General features: G+C 36.1%; 1 protein-coding gene across 1 annotated transcript in view; it reads right to left on the bottom strand.

The window, feature by feature from the left end:
* Positions 1-21146, bottom strand: part of LOC104628850 (sacsin-like) — a 30194-nt gene extending 9048 nt beyond the window's left edge. The window contains 7 exon segments of the mRNA XM_010297565.1: positions 2-2769; positions 6765-6834; positions 9317-10839; positions 12657-12803; positions 14124-14235; positions 17889-17974; positions 21077-21146. Coding sequence (XP_010295867.1) covers positions 2-2769; positions 6765-6834; positions 9317-10839; positions 12657-12803; positions 14124-14139 — 4524 coding nt within the window. The 5' untranslated portion in view covers positions 14140-14235; positions 17889-17974; positions 21077-21146.
* Between the last annotated feature and the right edge of the window lie 2988 nt (positions 21147-24134).

The following is a 24134-nucleotide window of genomic DNA, read 5'->3' as shown; positions in this document are numbered from 1 at the left end:
GCTGAGTTCTAAAGGACAGCCTGAAAAGCGTTCCTTTGTAGCTGTAAGGAGATTCTACAGTCAGTGGTAGCTGGCAACCAAAAACTCCTATAAATGGCTTAAACTGATTTGGAAATTTTCGCAGCCTCTTCTGTTGTTTACTCCAGTTGATTTTGATCCCAGGGTTAGATTTATCTCTAATATGCTTACTGATATGGTTAACATTTGGATCAAACATAATCATGAACTCCCGGCTCAAAATAATAGGAACATCAGTGATATGATAAACAGAATTGAACCCCAGTCCAAATTTTCCTACTTTGTCGACTTCACTCCTTTTTAAAGATTCTCCTAATCGAGTTATATTTAGGAAATCAGAGTCAGAAAATTCAGAATTATTGAATGACCACAAAGCTGGACCATGACATGCTGCCATTCCCGGATCAAGAAGATTCTCTCTTATATCCATATTTCTTCTCATGTCGATCAGGAAATTACATTCTGTTGCATTAGCATCATCAGCATTTTGAAGAAGCTCTTTAAAAATATCGGAAATGGAAGGGTATTCTTCCAAAATGTTTTTAATTCTTACAGTCAGAGGCTCTCTTTGCCCAGATTGCTCAAATCCCATATTTTCTGGATTAATCAATCTTGTGCTAAGGCATGGGACATTTAACCACTCAGCAGTTTTCATTGGTATGTCTTCATGCACCAAAATTATTGGTTCAACAGAATCTTCAAGCAAATCGTTTAAGTCATCAACTTTGATATCACAATAACAGCACTCATGGATTGGCCTCATTGCAAGTTTATAAGGAAGTTTGCCACTGTATAGTGGCATGGGTGTATGCAGACTTGCAGGAATCTGATTGCTATACAGCCATCTTATGATGCTCAACATAATGTGAAGATTTTGTTTACTCTCTTGTTCCGAGAGAGACTGCTCAGTTTTTAGATATATTTTCTGAATGACCATAGAAACATGGTCTGGTGTTAACTGTTCAATTGAACCACAACATTTAAACAACTGGTGAAACTTCGCCATAGTTTTTGGCACATAATGTAGATAAGGTTGGAGATCAAGATCAGGTACTGACTTTATTACTGCTTGTGTGAGGGAACAAAATGTTTTACCTGTCCAAACCCAGGGAAATTTCAGGGCTTTAAAAGCTTCTTTGCCTTCTTCTAGATGATCATGCATAAACCCATAAATCTCAAGCAAGATATGCTGAAATTGATAATAGTCCTCGTCACTGAAGGTTTTAGAACTGTGCCAGTCAACCACCACCTTGAAATGTTTTAAGACTGCTTTTATGCTGGGCTTGGTGGGGATGCCAAGTGCTTTTTCTACATCCAACAGCACATTTTCCACAAGGGGAACTGAAGAACCAACTAAAATTGCATGAGATATATCACACATTTCTGGTGGCGAACAGAGATTACAATGATCTCCTTTCCAAACTAAGGATGCTGGATAATTTGGAGGTCTTTCCTTACATGCCGGAATCCACTTTATTTTTTTCAGCTCAGCTTTTGTTTCAGATGAGTGAAGCAGTGTATGGTTTTTATTCAAAATCATCAAGAGCGTTCTAGCTTTTCTTAGCAGTAAATCATGATTGGTGTTAGAGTTAGCACACAAACTTTCTATTTTATTTGCCACTCTCATAATATCTCTTTCTTCAAGACCAGCCTCATTTTTTAAGCCTATCTGTCTCAGAGAATGAAGAATATCTGAAGATGTAAAAATAAGAGGGGGGAAGCAAATTTCCTCCTCAGCATAAAACAAATTTTGCAGAAGTTCTACCTCAGGATCAAAGAGTTCATTTGCTGACATTATCTTTTCCTGTGAAATCTTAATAAACTTTAGTGATGTCAGCCAATCTATCACATCTGTATTCTCATTTTTCAGAAAAGTCAGATTTTCAAGAACCCACTGCATTATCTGTGTTGTTTCATCGTATGAATAAAAATCACTTCTTATGTCTTGTATAACAAACTTCAAGCAATCTGTGCTCTTTAGCTGTTCTATTTTCAGCAAGTTAGCTAAGCGAATAGTAGCTTCATCACTGCTGTCAATTACTGGAATAGAAAATCTTAGACCAGGAGGAATTTTGGCAGTGTGGTGTAGTACCTTACTACCTTTTAGCCCAGTAAAAACAGGGACACTTTCATCAGATGATTTTTCAATTTTTTTAAATATTAGCAATTCCTGAATAATTCTTCTCTCTTTGTCACTTGCGTCAGTTAAACTAGCTAAAAATGCCCTAAGAGCATCTTTGTGTGTTGATGGGAATGATGCAACCTGACTGCATAGTTTCTGTAAGGACATTTTTTCCATTATTTGTAAAACAGCACTTGGTAATGGTGGATGCACGTATTTTTTTATAAGTGGATGTTGGATAGAAATATCCAGCTGCTTAAGTACAACTCCACCAACTTTCTGAATAATATCAGCTAAGTATTCCGGGAGCTGGGTCTCAGATTCATCTTCCAGAATGATAGGTGATGGATTCCTAAATCTAACCAGTTCCACTGATGTTTGGTTTTCCTCCAGCAGTGTCTTGGGGATAAGCGGCATGTCATCAAACACACTCAAATCATCAGAAAAATGTATATATAGGTTTTTCCAGACCATCTTAAGCCAGGAAACTGATGGGTGATTTTTGTCTTCCAAACCTGGATACCACTGTACCACCATGTCTCTGCCAGGCCACACGCTATTCATAACTTCTTTAATGAGCCGGGCAAATCTTTCTGGGTTCAGAAGCTGCAGCTGAGTGCATGGCCTTCCTGAAATTATAGCAAAAGGGCAAAGCCATAAAAATCACAGAGAAGAGTTACATAACAAAGTGCTTTTGGTTGTTAGAGGGAGAAAAAAAAATGAGAATTAAAAAAATCTAATTTGTGCCCTGCCTTTTAATTTCATGGAAAACAATTTAACATTGTTTGTTAAATAGAACTGCAGATACCAGCTCCCATTGCTTCCAGGAGTTAATTAAAAGTGTTTACATTCCATATTAGTATGAAAATAAAAACAAATCGAAAATTATCAATATGTTATTGCACTTGTTAGTTTGACACAAGAGTTCTCAGGCATACATAGCAGCTACGGATTTACAATCAAAGTAGAAGCTTCAAACATTTTTTTTGTTTGGTTGATTCTTTACACTACTTATTTGGCTAGTGGTAAATAAGAATCTAATCCATTATTTGTTTGTCTATAATTACAAAGATTCAAATACATCTGAAAGATTATTTATTAGATATCGCAAAGAGCAGCTCAGGGGCAGATGATCTTACACTAAAACTAACAAGCAACAAAAGTCAGTTACTCAAGGAGTGATGAAACTAAGTTTAGACGTATACACTTTCATTCTTATTATCAAAGCTCCCACTAAAAGAACTATGTTAACACTCATGTCTTAATTATCATTAAGACAGCTTATACTTAAAAAGTACAGAATTTCTGAGGGTAAGAAAATAGTCCAGAACATAAAAATACCACTACTTCCCAACAACATCAACAACGACAGAAATGGAAAGCAAGGCATCTATTTGAATTTCAGATCTTTTTTTCCATCTAGGTATCACTGCCATTTCCTTAAAAGCAACAGTCTGACTAAAGATACTATCTACTGTCCCTGCTTTGCTGGAAGTCAGTAGTAAGACATCCTTTGGAAGACAATTTTTTTTCCTTTCACTTCATGCTTACAGAGCTACGCATTCTGTTAGTTCTCTTGAACAGGAAACACAGGTAAACACAGCAGCCTTGTGAAAGTGAGAAATACTTGCAGCAGTGGGCCAGCAAGATAAGAATCTACTTAAAAGCTAAGCTTAAATCCCATTATTTGAGCGCAGATCTATAGAAACACTGTTGTAATACCTATACATGTGACCTTAAAATACCGGCAATCTTCCTGAATGGGAATTTATTAAAAAAATACATAAATGCATGAATTAAAATATTGATCATTTCTGTGTAACATAACTGCAAGGTTTTCTTCATCAACGTGCATTTCCCCTCAACTCTTTTCATAATTATCTTTAAACTATTTTTTGGCAGCTCTATTTGGAAAGTTTTGTTTGCACGAAAGCTGGGGTAATGAGAATAGCTAATCACCAAATTCACACAAATATCAAGCTTCAATCCAAACCAGTACATCTTCAGTTAATAACCATACCTGAAAATCCCCAGAGAAGCTGTTGGGCTAGAACATAATCAAATCCATTTTTAGAGAACAGCTCAGGAGTTACACATTAACACACTAAATACAGAAACAGGTATTAACTAGAAAAATGCAGTACACATTTTATGAAAGAAAAAGTAAGATGTTTGTCTTTGTATAACACAATAAAAAAAAAGCACGCCATTTTCTCACAGAAATAATACAAAAAAGTTTCTATTTCTGCAACTGTATCAGGAATTCCCCTGATAAAATTACTACAGCTGTGTAAGTAAAATTCTTGACAGGTAAGGTTTCAAAACCCACCAAAACCCCCTTTAATACTTACTTACAATAACATACAGCTTCTATGGTACTGCAGTTGTACTTCACAATTACGCAAAATCTTAGAATGAAGAATAATTTAGGAGGAGATAGAAAGAAAAGTAGGCACTACAATCTTGCAAAGGATTATCTAAAAGTCCTTAGGCATTTCTAGGAGATTCAGAAGCATTATAATTATCATATTCATTTACAAAAATATGTTCTACTAATCAATGAGAGTATACTACCACATAAGAACAAGTCCCTAGAAAAATATCATTCAAAGAAACTGACAGAGGAAGAAGAGAGACAGAAGCAAGACCTTAAATATGACCAAAAATCTTCTCAGGCACTAAAAAAGACTAGGCAGACTTTGTGGCAACTCAGAGACCAAGCCTGGAAGTGAAGGACTGTACTAGAAGAACTCAGCAAGGGATTGCTTTATGAATATATAGGTTTTTTTCATTTTAGTCACCTCTGCTTTTTCTGTTTAAGATTAATTCAAGCACATAGTCTGTTAAACATGTATTTTGTTTTGCTCTTTTTTTTTTTTTAAGGTATCATCACAAAGAACTGGCATTTTTCAAAGCTGACATTCCTGTCTTCCATACCATTTTTCATCTATCAAGTCTCACTGTGGCTGTCTTGATCTCTATATATTTCGGTTCTTCTAAAGGCCCAGCAATTACTACTACAGTAAGCAGTAATTCCTTATGGTTCTAATCCAGATTAAGCATATTCACTGTTTGGGTATACAATTTAAAGTAGTCACTACTTTTAACAGTTTATAGTCTGTATTAAACCAAAACATAATAAATTAAAAACAGTGCTGGAAGAAATTGAAAGTAAAAAAAAAACTAAAACAAGCATATTCTACTACAACAAAACACTTATCATACAATATGCCCATAAGGCTTCGACAATTATGCTTTTTAAAACAAAGTTTTGCTTTAGAGTAGTTTCACACTTGCTGTTCTTCATATTCAATGAAAGTCCCAGTATTGATTTCATATTTAAAATAATACAAATTCTATAGAAGATATTTACACTGTTTACTCTGTGCAATAAGTCACTCCCAATTCTTTCAATCTTTTCACAGATGCTTTGCTATACTTCAAAAATTTACCAGCTTAGCCTCAGAATTATCTTATTTTTCTGTTATTTTTTATAATGAAGCAATGATCAAAACATGGAGAAAGGAGTAGGTTTCCAACTGAACAGGAAGAATAATAAACAGAGAACATATAAAGGATTGAAGAAAAATAAAGGTCAGAACACAGACTGAAGAAGTAGAAACTGTGACTAAAGACCATGATAAAGGGTATTAAAAAAGAAAATCAAGACAGTGATTTATAGTATTCTACGTCTGGTTCTAATGTCCTCAGTCTAAAAAAAGAATTCTAGTAAATTGAGCAATTTTTTTAAAAAGAGAGAGACAAGGATCTTTTTCTGAAAAGTACATTTTCTAGACACTGAAGAGTAAAATAGCTCACCATGTACTCACAGTATTTAAAAATAAGCTGGAGTGATTTGTTTGCACATTGTGCTTACATGAAATGACCTCTGAGACTCAGACTTCAAATTTACCAATCAAATGCATAATGAAATGCAACTGTGGAAAGGTAAATATAGACAAACTTTGAGCAGAAAAAGAGGCAAAAAAATTGTAATTGTGAAGGCAGTTAAACATAGAAGCATCTTCTCTACAGATGAAGCAAACTTCTTCACCAAATCTTTTGATCAAGATTGGAAGTATTTCAGTAGGTCCACACTGAAACAACCATGAGCTATGAATTAAGAATCAGGGAACTCTTGATGAAATTGTGTGGTCTACAGTATTCTTGAGGTTAGATGCTTAAGCTAGTTTCATCTGGTTTTAAAAAAAATGCACTGATGCAATCACTTGCAATGAGGCAAGAGATGATCCACAATACCAAAACCATGACCTAGCTATTGCATGTGCAAATACTCAAACACAAAATAGAACCCAGACTAAGTGGAGGAATACTATTTGCACAAAATTACTGAACCTTGAATACATGCTTTACTAAGTGAGTACCTCTTCTTTTATTAAAATTTTTATCCTTCTTCCCTTGCCTGTTTGTTCATTTATAACTTTCATTTGTGTCATTTCAAACAACATAGTCTATCGCATCTTAAATTTTTTTTTTTAGATGACCAACTTATTTATGTGAACTCCATTTCAAAAAAGACATTGCTTTGAACTTGGGTTTAGAACTAGTCTGTTCAACTATTAGTAATCTGTTTCACTATATGAGAATACAAAAGACATATTACCTCGACTTTTGGCAGCTTCCTTCAAAGCAGCTAGAACCTCAGGCTTCAGGTCATCGGAAAGTAACCTTCCCTCCAGGCCATTTTGAGTGACCTAAGCACACCATAAAAATAATTTTTTTTTTTAAATTTATAAAAAAGGAAAATCCACACTTCAGAAAAGCATCTGATTTATTTATGTTGCTGCACAGAAATTACCAGTATGGTAATCATCATGGTAAGACAGTTGCATGCAAAGCAATCGCTTACATACGCAGAACTGGGCTTTCAGTGGGTGCTTTCTTATAAATGAGAAAATCATACATTTAGAGGCGGAGAGTTGTAAGAAACTAATTTCTCCAACTACTCTTCTTTTCAAAGCAGGTCTAAGCAAGTTTTCTCTTGATAGAAAAGCTAGGATTAGAAAATTATTTTCATCTATTTTTATTCTAAAAAAAAAAAAAGGTAAAATAGCACCTACTACTCTATGTCTCTTAAAGATTCTATTTGAAAGATCTATTTGATTTCTATACAAAGAAATACAACATGTAATTCTAGGACTTCACACGACTTGTGGATTCCAAAAGATCTGCAGACAGTGGTTAAGAATATTGTAGCCAAGAGTCAGTCTCATCCTGCCCCTCCTTCCCCTTCCTTTATGTTAGCACTTAAAACTAAATAGTTTTTTAGGGCTTTGGTCTTCTCAAATAAAAAATAAGTATCCAGTTTAACTCTGACAGAAGGTATGTCAATTACACATAAACCAACATAATCTTTCTTGTTCTTCCCCAGGTGTTAACAGAAAGAAATTCCTAAGAGCTTATTTCAGCTTTTTAAGGCAGGCTCCAAATTTGAATGCGCAAATAGCCAAAATCTTCCGTTGAAAGTGTTTTAAAACATCTAGCATAAGTCATTTATCATATTTGTAATATCAGAATTAAAAATAATTACTGTAGTCAAGAAGAGAGGAAAATAAAGCATTACTATTTCAAATGTCTGTATTACCACAGCTAGCAAGTAGATTTATGCCTGGTATAACATGCTTTTGTACCAGTTTTACAAAATTAACCCAACTAAGTCCATTACCAACAGAACACAAACTGAATAAGATATAGCAGTATCATTAAGTTCCAAAAAAGTATCTTATGACTAGTCTAAAGTAGAGCTGTAAGGAAAATTTGTAAGTGGCATCATGGGAATGCTTTCTGTGTTGGTATATTGGCTTAACTTCTGGAAGGGGAAACAAAGTAGAATAACAAAAGATGAAACATCTCACAATAGATGCTAGAGAAATTTTTATTATTATTTTTTAAAAGACCCTAGAATCCCAGGCTCTTGAGTCGTGTTAATTCACTGATAAATAACTTGGAATTGTCTAGAACAAAAGAGATCATAGTTTTAGAATGTAATAGAAAAAGAATAGCAGCAGACTGTCCAAGCAACCTGGGAAGAACAGCAGCACTCTGCTCAAGCAACCTGGGATGACCAGTTACCTGCATCCAACTGCTTTTCTTGAAGATGTGTTGTCTATACATATATTCAAGCCACAATTTATACAAGGACCTTACTTGAACCACATTTTACCTTAATAATATCTATATTGGCACAATCCAACCCACCTCTACTTCCCGTTTAAACAGTTCATAGGGCAGTAAAAGCAGCAAAGCACATGTCAAATGTCACATTCTCTCAAACTGAGGATATGAAAATTAGTGGAACTCTGAGGGAAAAGACATGGAGGGGTGGTTGTGAACATACGTAGGGCTAACATTTCATAAGGAGGAACAGTTACAAGTAAGACATCTGGCGTGTTTCAGTGACTCCAAGCAGTACCTCTTAAGAGGTTACTTGGAGAAGTGTCCAGATTTAACAAATCTTCTATACATCCATAATCTAGTTCAGACATAAAAAAGCAGTAGTCATGCTTTCCCCCCAGTGACCCCAAGGGCAATTATTCCAGTTAGCCTGATCTTTCCTATCACCTCCCCAGTGTCAGTGCAAGCTTTTTGGCAGATGAAATGTGAACCAAATTGGAACATTGATGAAGCTAGGAAATAAGCAAGGAAAAAAATTAATTGGAGAGGAACTGGAAAGAACAAAAGGAGAGCAGATGTAGAAGACAAACCCACTTCTTTCCATGGTAGAATCTGCTTACTTCCCGAAACCAGTAAGTGTTTAGTACTAAACCCTTCACTGAAAGTAAGTGTTGTATGAAAAAAAAAAAAAAGCCTGAAGTAATCTCAAGCTTGAAGTTCAAAAAAAAACTTTTATCTTTACCTAAACTAATGTGCTTCTTAGTATGCATGTTTCTAACCTCCTCTTATTTATAATTCTCAGAAGAAAGCTGATTTGAAGTATATCCTGAAGTATTCCCCTAGAGCCTAGATCACATAATTCTTTATAAAGTTGTAATGACAGATGGCTGTCAAGCTTTTCAAATGAGGCATATGCACACAAGGAAGTACATATATACAGAAAACTGAGCTCTATCTTTGCGTTATCTCCTTACATTACAGGCTGCTGCATATCATCTTGTTTGCTGATAAGCAAATAACAGTCTGAAGCTCTGTTTTAACATTTAAACTAAAAAAACAGTATTTAAAATATTAAGTGTACCTGGGATATTCTTCTGATGTTATGTAAACTACATCCTGTTCTGACACAGATGAGGAAAAAGGAATAAAATTTCCACTCTGTAATGGCAAAAGCTCCAATCCAATCAGTTCACTGTAGACTCCATCAGAAAGCACAAATTCTAAAAGATGAAGCCTTTCTTCAGGAGGTCCATCATGTCCAGATTTCCTTAGTACTTGCCGTACTACAGCAGGAGTCACTTTTTTCACAGCTTTAGCAGTAGAAATAGTGAGATGCACTGCACTAGCAATATTTACTGGTACCTTGGCAATCTGCTTCCCTGAATTCTGGAGGTAGTTGAGAACAGACTGTGTGTACTCCAAACTCTCATCCATTTCAGAAAAGTGCACCTGTTCCACCTTTATCCACTGATTACTCACTGAGTAAATAACTGTATCCTGAAGCAGCTCTTTAAAGAGAGGTACTACAATTGGTTTCCAGGGTACCCTGATTTTGTTCTCATCAGGCCACAACCTATAAATTCTTTCAGCTGACAACGGAAAATCCGAATTCTTCTCAGTCTCCATTCGTTTGATAGCTTCCAAAATAAGGGTGGTGTATGCCTTTGGCACTATATTTACCACAAGAAGATCATTCCACAAAGCTGCTGGATCCCTCCACTGATCCAGCTCTCGCCATTTGATACTCCTCCTATTGTCTGTGAGACCGAAGAAACCACTAACATGAACTGGGAGTCCAGTTTTGCTTTCTTCACCTGGAGGCAAAGGCAGAAAACAAAATGCTCTTCCTGAAAAATCTGCTACCGCTCCTTTTTCCTCCCCATTAGTTGATAAAGACATGGCTATTCCAATAGTAGGAACAAATTTCAAGTCATCAGCTAAACAATCCAGTTCAGTACACATTCCTCGACCACCTACACAATTACATACTAACCAAGATGTTTTCTGTGCATCCTTAACATTCTCATCTTCTACAACTATATTTACATGGTATGTCACACATGTTATGCTATTGCTTGGAACTCCCTTACAATACTGATTTATTGCAGTTCCTAAGATTTTGATAGAATTGGGTCTTTCATGTTTCAAGGCCTTGTTCTCACTAGCGGTTACTCTAAAAATCAGCCTCTCGGTTCCATCGCCTTCCCTAACATGCAATGAAACATCCTGAACACTCTTCAAGAAGAGCAATACTGTGTCCGCATCTGCTCTGAAGGATTCAAAGAGCTCCAAAATCTTCTGTTTGTCGTAAACATTGCTGCTCAGTTGGGAAGGCTGCAGACGAAGTGGGAAACGAAAAAAGGTACCAGGAAAGTTTCCATTCTTAAAGGTTTCTTTAGTGCTGCCAAATACACCAATGAATGGTGCAAACTGGTCTGTAAGTTCACTGATTTCCTTGCTATCTTCTTTTAGATTCCAACACTGGCCTGATTCATGAGGTCCAAAAAGGGTTTGATGGGGATCAAGCATTCCAATCTGGTCACCACTGAAAATACTAGGGACATCTGTATACATAAAAAACAACTATTAATAATCCTAAAACAACATATTTTTCAAATACAGTCTTAAGGAACAAATTTTTAAAAGGCAAGAAAAACAAACATTACAAAACTGCAATGAACCCAGTATAATGCCCAGGGAAGTGTTTGAGTCACCATCCCTGCAAGTATTTAAAAGACATGTAGATGTGGCACTTAAGGACATGGTTTAGTGCTGGATTTGGCAGTGTTAGGTTTATGGCTGGACCCAATGATCTTAAAGGTCTTTTCCAACCTATATGATTCTATGATCCTGTAACTCTGATAACATGTACTTCAGTGCTTATTGACAGAAAGAAACAAGTACACCCTAATTCTGTGATTAAATATATAAACAGTCATTCAATTATTTGAATTTTAGCAAAGAGTGAGCAACAAAAAGTATAATTTTTTCAACTGTATACTTTTATCTTTCCAAAGTTTTCAGGGGAAAAAAAACATTTAATTTACTAAAGATGTATTCTATTACATTCATACTTTGCAGATCATGAAGGCTTGCAAAAAGTAATCTTGTATGTTTAAAATCATAAATTCCCAGAATTATCAAGCCACTGAATGCATTAACTGAGCTTTTATTCATGTTCTACTAGGTGAAATATTGTGGAAATAAACCCCTCTGTCTTAACAAACTCGCAAGTTAAAAATGTTATTTCAGCAAAAGTGTGCCTCTTATGCTGTACTATTATAATTACTATGTAGACTGTAAGCACTACTTACACTATATGCTTCTTCTGTACAGCTGTGTTGTGATTTAACCCAGCAGGTAGCTAAATATCACACAGCCATTCACTCACTCCCCCACCACCCAGTGGGATGGGTGAGACAATCAGGGCAGGGGGAGGGGGGAGAAATTAAAATTCCTGGGTTGAGGTAAAGACAGTTTAATATGACAAAAAATGAAAGTTAAAAAAAAAATACTGAAATATACAAAACAAGTGATGCACAATGCAATTGCTCACCACCCACTGACCAATGCCCATCCAGTTCCTAAGCAGTGGTCCCCAGGTAGCTTTCCCTCTAGTTTATATACTGAGCATAACGTTATATGGTATGCAATATCCCCTTGGCCAGTTGGGGTCAGCTGTCCTGGCTGTGTCCCCTCCCAGCCTCTTGTGTGTCCCCCGCATCCTTGCTGGTGGGGCAGTATGAGAAGCTGAAGTCCTTGACTTAGTGTTAACACTCCTTAGCAGTAACTAAAACACCAGTGTGTTATCAACATTATTCTTATCCTAAATCCAAAACACAGCACTAGGAAGAAAATTAAGTCTATCCCAGCTGAAACCAGGACAAGCAGTAAAACATTTTGCCAGAATAATATGTTTCAAGACTGAGTATTACCAGCTTGTGAAACAGTATGTACTATCTCTCTCAAATGTAAATGTGCATATACCTCTATTACGGAATATCCTTTCTAGCATGAAATAAAGTCACTGCTTATCGTGCAAAGAATCTGCATAAAAGTTTCAGTCTAGTCTAAACTTTCACACTTCTACTTGCATATCTACTCTGTATTACGGGACTCCAATATGAACAGCAGCGCATAACTGAAATAACAGTGTAAAGGAATGTTCATGTCAATATATGGGATCAAGTACATAATGATGTTACTAGATGAAACAAATCTCCTTCAAAATCCAAATGATACCTTATAGAGATTTTTGAAAAATATGAACGCTTCTTAAGGAAACTTAGCCAGGGATTTAATTTTTAAAAGATGAATACATAAAATAATAAAACAATTTAAAACATCAACGTTTTCATTTTAAAATATCTACTGAGAGTACCTGTTATATGATAAACTGAATTAAAGCCAATTCCAAATCTTCCAACTTTCAGGGGATCATCTTTCTTCCTGCTTCTTGCTATTTCCTGTATACCATGCCAGTCCTCAGGGGTGAAAACTGCATCATTGTATGCATAAAATGCTGGCCCTATAATAAATAGGCAAGTGTTAAAAAGGTGACAGAAAAGTATTTACTGTTAAAAATTTCTAGGAAATTAACTTACAGAACTGACAAAGTATTTCTTTAAAGTATGCATGTGCAGATTTAATGGGGAAGATATGACTCAAGCTGACATCAAATTATGCTTGGTGGTAAAAGGGAGGTATAGAGTAGCAGCAAACAGAAGCAAGAAGATGGATTTACCTCTCTATACGGTACTCAAGAGATTTATATTCCAATGTGTTATCTACTTCTGGTGTCCACATTTTAAAATAATTATTCTAAAAAACTGAACAGAAAGCAGAAAACAACAAAACTTCTGAAAGAAGCGTCCTATAGTGCAAGGCTTAAACTCAATCTGCTCAGTCCATCAAAAAGATGTTTGAAAGATGTAGTAATCACAGTCTATTAATACCTCCACTGGAAGGGAATACAGGGCAAGATAGAACAATAACCTTTGTCTAGAAAGTAAGACAGACAAATTCAAATTAGAAGACAATGAGGCTGATTAACAACTGAAAAAACCTAGAAACAAGAAGTAGTGGATTATTCATCATCGAAATCTTCAAATCACAACTGAATGCCTTTTGGGATGATTATGCAAACTAATCTGTTTGATAAATACAACTGACCTCTGTCACACAAAACTGTATCAGATGATGTAAAAACCTTAAAGTTACAAGAAACTACATTTGCAGTATAAGGCAACATGAAGCAAAGTTTGGTATAAGGGTGAACGAGTAAGAGAGGGGGAAGAAAACAGAACTCCCTGGAGAGTGCTGAAATGTAAGGGGCTAGGGTCATCTTTTAATTAAGAACTGGAGACAGGTCTCAAAACGTAGAGGTTAATATGTAAAAAATCTGTAAATGATTGTCTAATACCGAAGCATTCTTTTACCCTAGGACTTACTTTTTAAATCTTGTTTACTTGCTCTACTGAAAATCCTTTCTTGTATTTTGGGATACGGAGTGAACCCAGGGAAATAAACCACAGGATACACAGTCACCCTGGGAGAACTGACTTAGAACAAAGCAGAACATGAAGACTTTCTCAAACAGGATTAACTGGAAGCCATTGGAAAGCTGCTACTGACAACCTGCAAGAAGGCAGTGTAAGGCCTTCAATATCAAACACTGGCTTTGAAAAAGAATTATCAACATCAGAACACAGACAAAATATGTACCTTGTAAGGTGGAAGTAGCAATGGAGTCATCCCTATATGGTGATCTCCATACAGCAAGGGGAAAAACACAGAACCGCACGCATATTGAAGAATAATGGCCAAAGTTAATAAAAATTATATTTACCCTGATATTGTGCCATGTCCTTTGACCACAGAGTTTCTGTTCCATACTGAGTTTCATCATATAAAAACCTAACCTCTGTGGCACCAGCATCTTCTGCATTCTGTATCAGTTCCTGAGATGGGGAAAAAAGGAAAAAAAAAAAACCAAACACCAAAACAAAGCATAATGCAGTAACATTGTACATATTCTAGCAATGGCTTTCCAACTTAAACAGTAGAAAATAAATTGTCTCAAGTGTAATTGTTTTCATACTTTTCAACCAAAATAAATTTTATCCAGTTTACCTTAATAAAATTAGACATCATTATAGAAGGAATAGTCATACAAATAGTATTAAAAAATTTTAATTTGGAGCTCAAATATCACACACAAGCAGTATTTATAAAGTTTAGAAATAAGCTACTAAACTGTCACTACTATAACTATATTATCCCAAATCAAGAGTTGTTCAAGTTTCAAAACAATGCAAGATGGCAGAGAAAAAAAAAAGGGGGGAAAAAAAAAAAATCAAAGCTTACTGTTAAGCCCACACAACAGCTGTAAGACAACAGTGAGGCACCAAGTCATAAAAAGGCAATACACAGCACTCTTCTTTACATCAACTGAACTCCATTTAAGTTAACATTCCACAGTGTGAACCAACTGTTCAAGAACCATGGTGCTCACTTCTAACACCCCTTCAGCAAAGGTCTGCATAACAATTATGACCAGTAACTGTAAATCATGAGCCAACAGTGTTCACCTGTTGAATGAAGCCCATAGACTAGAAAGAGACTTATGTTGAGTATTTGTTAAATAGTGTTAGGAGCGGTGAGAGCTATGGAAAACTAACAACTAAAATATCAATAAACCACTAACATGAATAAAATATGCCTATCCAGTCCCATTTACATCAATAGCATTATACACTGCAGAAATGTCAGCATGATTATAAATACCTACAGGATTAGGGCTTCACACAATGCTCTATTTGCACTGAATCATTGAAGTGTATCAGGGCTCCAAAGATACACACTCATACATGCATAGATACACAAGTACACACACACATATAAGTTTGTGGGGGCGTATGCAAGTTTGGCATAAGTATCTCAGATGAACTGAAAAGCCAGTGAAATTCATACAGCATAAATTTCATTCAGTTATGCATAAAAACAAAAGACTTGCTAGCAAGATGAATCTTTACTTAAAAAAAAAAAGCATCACTAGCAGCAGATATTTCAGATTAGGTTGCATTCTAATGTACTGTATACTATAAGGTCATCGTTATCTATTATGTGGTTTCAAAACTATTATCCCTCGATTTTTCACTTTGTGACAATATATCCAGTCTATAAGGCATATCACACAAGTAACCAAAGATATATCATTTATATTGTCACTTCTACATAATTTTGAAGCATGATGAGATAGCAAGAAATATACCCACAGTTCAGCATAAAGAATACATTTTAAAGAATCTCCACGAGGTATTTAGTTACAAAACCCATGCTATTCTTCTTCTAAAAGAATAATCATGGCAACCATTCAAGAAGATACAGAAAGATAGCCAAAGTTATCAAGAAATATTACATAAGTACAGAAACCATGACAGAGTCAGAGGCTTGCGTTGATGCTGTGGCACATGGAGCATCTGCTACATTCAGCTGTAACAGCATTGTATTTGAACAATCCAAACAGTGAAATCAATTTTAACAAATCAGCAAACTTCCTGCTAGTAATCCCTCCCTAGCAGTCTGTTAACTATAAACTGTAAACCATGAAAAGAGTAACAGTTCTACTTTTAGATTTACTTATCAGATTTCTAAGAATATTATCTTATTTCTTCATGTTGGAATGAAAATTTGGATTTAAATTGTTAAGAAGGTCTGAACTCTTCATGATTCAAATGCTGATACAGATTAAAAATGTAAGATACAGATCCAACTAGTACTGGGAAATGGTAAAAATGTAAGCCCTCATCCTATGAACAGACACTGCTCAGAACATATCCAGGATGCAGTTTGCCAAAACAATTAAACGTACACTTGTTTTAAGCATCCACACTAAAAATAATCAACTTCTAGTTCCATGGTTGCAAAGAAAACCTTCCAAGAGATGGCAGGAACTGTCATCATCTGTCACCATTTGTATTTGTGTGTTTCTTATATCTGGATAGATATATACATATATCTGTACCAAATTCCATTAGTTAGAATGTGGTATTCCCGTATACTAAGGAAATGAATCTCCTAACATCCATGTGATGAAGCATTCTGGATGAGACATTTAACATCCAGCTATGAACTAATCACCCCACATGCTCTTCAAAAACAAAAGAAAAATCAAACTGGCATTTCTAGGCGTTAGCATAGGAAGCTACAATAAATCAGACAAATCATCTTCTACAGGTACCCTGTCTTTCCCTTTGCGGGACTTGACAAATTTAGAATAATTTGTATTTTTTCAGATCATAGAACCATAGAATGGTTTGGGTTGAAAGAGACCTTTGACTATCATTTAGTCCAACCCTCTCTGCCATGGGCAAGGACATCTTTCACTAGATCAGGTTGCTCAAAGCTCCATCGAACTTCACCTTGAACACTTCCAGGGATGGGGCATTCACAACTTCCCTAGGCAACCAGTGTCTCACCACCCTCATCCCATCTTTATATCCAATTTAAATCCATTCTCTTTCAGTTTAAAACCACTGCCCCTTGTCCCGTCACTACAGGCCTTGGTATAAACTCTGTCCCCATCTTTCTTATAAGCTCCCTTTATATATTGAAAGGCTGCAATAAGGTCTTGCCAGAGCCTTCTCTTCTCTAGGCTGAACAACCCCAACTCTCTCAGCTGTTCTTCACAGAAGAGGTGTTCCAGCCGTGTCTAAAGTAAGGTGAGGTGAACTCCACTCTAACAGTTCACCATCCTATTTACTGAAAAAATTTTTAGTGCTTAAATCAATGTTGTCATTTCCATTGTTAGGCTTATACATGTAACATTCAACATTCAGATGTGGAGCACCACAACATAACATGCACTACTGTTGCATACTTTGAAGTCTCCTGGACCGATGATAAAACACCATAAAGAACACTACCCTCAGTTCAGAAAATCCACTGACATTCTTTTGTTATGAGAACCAATGCATAGACTAAAAACGTTTCTCAGCCCATACAAAACTGATGGGTTCATTATTCTTATCACCTTAGACCAAGTCTCCCAAATGCCACTCAAAGACTCCCATCTTAAAAGTGTTCTTAATGATGAAATTTTGTGAGACTGTCATAATTCACAGAGAGGAAGATGTATTTAGCTACCAAGAAATTCCACAGCAAAATCTTTTATTAAAGTCTTGAGCTTATCCCATTCTCATACTAAGATAATCCCTTCCAAAACATTTTATACATTATTATGTGATTTTACTATAGCTTATAGCAGAGATGAACAATAAAGTAATAAGCAAAATAAACATTTTAGATAGCTCACTCGCTTAAAGTACATCATGAAGTCTGATTTAATTCTAACATCTGCATTCAATGTCTGTTTTTTATAAATTACAATGGTATCTGTGACAAGCAAACTCAGAGATGTTAAACACAAAACAACAAAAAAAACACAAACCTACAATTCACTTTGCCTGGTCCACAGAAATGGAAACATGTATCTCCTGTACTAGAATGAATATCTAATGAGGCACAACAATTGCAAGATTTGCTGGAACGTGTTAAACTAATGGTATTAGGTCATACATAATCACTGCTAAGAATACCATTTGTTATATACCTTAAGAATCTGTCCTCCTTCTGGATATCTTCTCAAAATATCCTTAAGAAAATCAACAAGTGGTGGAGTTGTTTGTCCAAAACGACCTAAAAACAAACAAAAAAATCACCTGTGTATTATGCCACTATGCACTTAATTTCAAATTTAAAAAAAAAACCACAAAACCCTCACTACACAATTACTGGGAAATCTTTTATTTCCAACATCAACTGTAAAAATACTACATTATAAATCTTTTTATTAAAAAAATAAAATAGCAGACTTGATGTTAATGTCAACATGCTGTTTCATATCTAGATGAAATAAATATGGGGGCTAAGTCTTTGCATCAGTCATACCCCAACTCCACCTACTGGATGTTCAAATATAGCAATTTCTAAAGGACTACTACTTTTTAAGCAGCAGGACAGTATTCTAGGGCAGCAGTGGCTCTAACTTTTTTATAGCCAGTGTTGATCCCTACTGACAGCTACACATAGGCACGGTACGCTGTGGCTCTAGTGTACTCTTCCTGTTCTGGCATATCGAGGTGCTGGGCCTAGTGCTAGCTTTGGTGTTACGTGGGCTTAGCACTGGAGGGAAAAGAGTCTCAGAAAGGTAGTACCAAACGTTAGGAAGTTCTGCTCTAAGAGACAGAGTCTGTCAGAGAACGAAAGGTTCAATACTCTTCAATCCAAACTTCAGTCTGAGACTGAAGAGCAGCGTCCTAAATCCAAACCTCTAAAACATATGCTTCAAGCAAATATTAATGATGCAATCCCCACAAGGAAAACAGACTCTACTGATGCCCCATCTATTAATGAACTTTAAAAGGAAGCAACAAAGTAATTATCTCTCTCTCACTCCGCCCCTTCTGCATATATGTGTTCATGAAGCACACAGATTCAAACACACAATATATAAATTATGGAATAAAACATTATACAAAAAAGACCCCAGAAAGAATCCTCAGCAATGTGGAAAAAAGGGGATAGATAAGAAATCTATTTGCTGAGAAAACATCAAGTAAAAACATCAAACGTCTTCTTGTCTTTACAAGATTTTTGTAAGGATTTTTTGGAAGGAAGATTTTTGTATCACTCTTTATTTAAAGTAACTTAATAGCATCAATTAAAAAAAAAACAAACAAATTGCAACTCACAGCTGAAAGTGTAGAAACTGTTATAACTTTCGTTATTGTTTTTACAGTACACAGAAGTACATGAAAGTCAACATGCAATATGCAAACTTCCAAAGTAAGGTGAACTGATCAATAGTAGGAGAGTTTGGGTGTTTCTTTTCTTCTGTGAAAATCAAGAAACCGATCTTCTCTAAGTCTAACTCGGGCAGGTGGGCAGAAGTGTTTAAACAACACATTTCACTATGGGAACCACAAAAACAGACAAGTAACTTCTAAGTGATAGACCTGAAGACAGATGTAAATAGAATAATGTCTGAGAGCAGAGCTGTTCTATGTATGTCACGAAAATTACTCTGCCTAGAGATCAGGACTTACTGCATCCTACCAAAGGCTGAAGTGATTTTTCTTGAGTATTAAAGCTGGTCATGGTTAACACACAACTAGTTCCACAATATGAAGGAGAAACTTTTTCCACAATAAGAGCAGTCAAGCATTGGAACAGGAGCCCAGAGCATCTGTGCAGCCTCCATCCTTGGAGACTTTCCAAACTTGACCAGATCAACCCCTGAGCAACCTGGTCTGACCTCTGTGCTGACCCTGCTGTAGGCAGAAGGTTGGAGTAGAGACCTGCTGATGCCCTTTCCAACATGAGTTATTCTGTGATCGTATGAAAAGATTATGCATTATTTTATAGACACTAGTGATGAATGAACACAAAGGTGACATGAGTGATCTTCAGAGTACTTCAGCAACTGATGTGCTTGGCCCTAGTGACCATGCACTTCCTGAAGTCAGAAATTCAGGGCCTTCCTTGACTTATCTTCTGTAAGGAAAAAAAAACAAACCTCAGAACTGAAAGACTCCAGAATGAACACAAAAGGCTGGTACTAAAGCCTTTAGATAGATCTTTTAGATTGACTTACACCAGAATTGTGGGCCAGAAACAGTTAAGTGTTTTATCTAGACATGGATTGGTTAGAGTGATATCTCTAAGAAAATCTCACAGCCAAATATTCTATTCCTAGGCAAAAAAACCAGCAAATGTTTCTTTCCCATGAAAGACTTCTTGTCCATATACTTGCATGGCAAAAACACAGCTCAAAAAAGAAAAAAGAAAATCTTTTCATTTAGTCTATGACAGCCAACATACAGCAAAAATTATCAAAGCAAACAGTCAAGAATGAAAAATATTTGGTGCCATATAACCATGGGGTCCATTTTCATAGATATTTTCTGATCATTGCAGGTTCTAGAAAAAGTGAACATGAACTTCTGGCTAATATACAAATGCTCCACTTCCCTCCGTCACTAGAAAACCATAATCCAGTACATTCATGGCTTACATAGGCTAAGAAATACAATATTTTGTGACACCAAATAAAATATCTGCTTCTATGAACAGAAGAGTTTCCTTCTTCATTCTACCACCCCATTAGCATTTATTTCATTCCCTTATAATAAAGTTATTGTTAAAAGAATATTAACGCTAGCAACCAAGTAACACAAGTAACATAATCACGACAGTTTTTAATTAGAACATTTCTGAAGATATTCAGGTATTATAATCTAATTCAAGATACCATACAAACAGATACACCTACAATTTTTGTAATAAAAATGTAACTAAACATACAGAATCAAAAGAAAAACAAACAAAAAAATCAGAAGAAATCAAAAGCTTTTTAGCAGTGTTGTAGTTTTCTTCACTGTGTTACTGAAAAGATATCCTTTCAGTATCTGAATTGCTTACAAATATTCAGCTTATTTTTTATGAGAAAAGGCAGCTATTAACTCTACTGCAAGGCAAGTTCTACTGATTCCAAATACAGAAATATTCCAATTTCTACACATGAAATTACAAAGAAAAAATTAAACACCAAGGCACTTAAAAAGAGAAGTGTAATTTTCCTAGAGCAGAATAGAAAGAAGAAGTGAAGGGATACCTAGAACTTACAAGAAAAATAACTGCTTCCCATTTAAAGAAAAGAATAATTTCAATTAACTCCAGACTGCATTAGAAAATCCTCTGACCTTCCAGTTTATAAACAGAGACAAGTATTTTTCATACCTCCTCCTTTCAACCCTTTTGACTGAAGTTTCAGAAAAACTTGATTTTCAGACTTCTGAAGATCCACAATCTTGATACCATCAGGTAACTGAAATAAAAAATAAGACAGATATTGATCAGAATATTCTGCAGCATAAATGATGTACTCTAGCTTCATTTCCTACCTATTTATTCTATGAAGCCTGCTTTTTTCTACAAGTATACAAATACTCTGAAACATCCAATATTCAGATTGAGCAGCACCTTCAGTCCCTGAGGTCTAGGATGGCCTCCTTTGCCTAATGATACTCCTCAGACAAAGTATTAGTTTGTTAGTAACAGGACCAAAAAAATGTCCGCAAACAAATCAGGTGGAAAAAATGCTTATAGAAGCATACTAAAAGCAAGCCATGCTTTCCTGTTTTTACATTTGAAAAGTTCCATGTTCTGGGAACTTCTGGAAGCATACAACTAAAGCAATTATTGTTCTACAGTGCATGCCCATAAAGAAAATAAACATATACAGGAAGTACATGGTCTATATACTCCAAGAAGTACATATGGGTATGCAATTTCACAGAAGTTTTAAACTAAGCAGTATCAGCCCAAAGCAGCTGGTAATACAGAACGTGTAGACACATATGTATGTCACAGAAACATCCCAGAAGAATTTGACAGCCTCATCTCTCCATTACCTCTACATGCAGACCTATGGACTCACTGGGAACATCACAGAGAAACTGGGGCAAACTAAGCAACAAATTCCTTAGCAGCCATTGGGAAAACTATTTAGTAATCATAGTGTATAATGGTTTTGTTGCAATTCTAGTTTCATACTATATGTGTGTCCCAGTCATATATGATGTAATGCTAAAGTAGTCATATATGACGTGATGTTATCCTGCATACCACATTAACAAACGTAGAAGTTGCAGTGTGCTAATTAGAAACTTAACCAATTCAAATTAGCTTCCATCTCTAGCAAACGATATTAAAATTTTATTACGTGAAATTATATTATTATATTAGTCGCAGTTTATAGCAAAGTTCAGGACTACTTCCTCACCTTGATGGGTAAAAAATCACTAGAAAGAAGTTGGTGCTTACATAGATGTAGATGCTTACACCTAGCTACATTTAATAGAGCAAGACAGCCCTCATCCACAATATGTAGTCATAATTTTAAAATATTAAGAAAAAAATTATATTCCTTTTTACTGACACCAGTTTTAAATAGTACTTACAACAACAGTGCATTTATTGTAAGTTCCTACAGAAATATTATACCTGAGCTGATCTTGTCTCAAGATGTAAAATAGCTTACACTGGGTATACGACCTACTCAGGACTCACTAAAATAAAAAAGAATCCACAGAACTCTGTAACCCATCACCAAGGATTAAGGGGATAGAATAATCAAATTTTCTCAGGCAGGATTTTTGTACCAAAACACCAGGAGAAACTAGGAGATTGAATAGATTCAAATTAACAGTTTAACACTGTAAGGAACTATGAGAGAAAGAGATACTGGGTTTTACTTGACATCTGTAAATTGCATGTAGCAGTTTTAATGGAAAAAAAAGATTTACTGATTATTTACTACCTCAATATATTAAAAAAAATAATTTGATCCCAATAAACAGTTCAAAAGTTTATAAAGGATTTTCAAAACTGCTACAGTACAGAATAAATATTCACATATGTATTCTAGTTTAATATAAAAAAAGTGTCAGAATAGCTATTACAGCCTGCTTACTGACTATTCCCTGCCAAAAGATAGTTTTCCGTGCCAGACAGAGTGCTGCTCAGATCTTTGCTTCCAGATGAATTTTAGAAAGTGATACACAGATCTCCTTCCGCCCAAAACAGGAAGGCCTACAGAGAACAAAATTAAGGACATACAAAACTAGGCAAGAAAATAAAAGATAAACTACACGGGTAGTTTGTTTCAAACCTGAGCCCTCAAAGACTACTTGCATTCCCCATGTAGGTCCTTAAGAGCTTCTTGAGCAATACAACTACTAACATGTAGTTCTTTCCTAGCATCATTGAATGCTTTGGGTTGGAAGATTTTAAGACCTTTAAAGAACTAGTCCAACCTTCTCTGCCATGGACAGGGACATCTTTCACTAGATCAGGTTGCTCAAAGCTCTATCCAACTGAACCTTGGACATTTCCAATGATGGGCCACTCACAACTTATCTGGGCAACCTGTTCCAGTGTCTCATCATCCTCACTGTAAAATGTTTTTTTTCTTTATGTCCAATCTAAATCTAAATCTCTTTCAATTTAAAGCCACTGCCCCTCGTCCTGTCACTACGGGCCTAGGTAAAGCCACTGCCCCTTGTCCTGTCACTACAGGCCTAGGCCTTGGTATAAAGTCTTTCTCCATCTTTCTTATTAGCCCGCTTTACATATTGAAAGGCTGCAATAAGGTCTCCTTGGAGCCTTGTCTTATCCTTTATGCATTTGCAAGTCCCCTTGCCCTATTTAACCCTAATTTCCAACCACCTCTCTCCCCCCTCTTGCCCCTACTCATCTCATCTCAACAACATCTCCAGGTTTCCGTTTCCCAGTAGCGTGGCTAGAAGCATGCCAAGCAGTACTGAAACGGTGACCCCAAGCTGATGCCTTCAACAAAACAAGGTCATTCATTCCACTGTCTCTCCTGTATTCAGACCTCAATTTTTAACTTGTAAGAGCTTCCTGTCATGGTGATGTCAACTCTGCTGTTAAAGCTGGCCAGCTGGTAGAAAAATCAGTTAAAGATCAAAAGGAAGCAACAACAAGCACATCAGCACTCTCAGGTGAATCTTCTGCTCCCCCTCAAAGAAATAAGGATAAAGGACATGGAAAAAGACACAAAAACTGGACTGATAAAAGCTAGCACCATCAAGAGAAATACGAGCTGCTTGTCCAAACGACCTCCTTGGTTCCCACGAGAGACCCACACCTAACGACACGCACACATTGTGTTGCCCACGCACCAGAAGACTTGTCAAGACACAAAACGCAGCCGGGTGGGGACTTCCAGCACCACAGCGGTGTGAGAGGCCACCACAGACGCGGAGGTGCCCCA

This window comes from Phaethon lepturus, unplaced genomic scaffold (genome assembly GCF_000687285.1).
Source record: "Phaethon lepturus isolate BGI_N335 unplaced genomic scaffold, ASM68728v1 scaffold1232, whole genome shotgun sequence".
Lineage (NCBI taxonomy): Eukaryota > Metazoa > Chordata > Aves > Phaethontiformes > Phaethontidae > Phaethon > Phaethon lepturus.
Note: the sequence above shows the minus strand (reverse complement) of the source record. Positions and strands in the feature narration are given on the sequence as shown.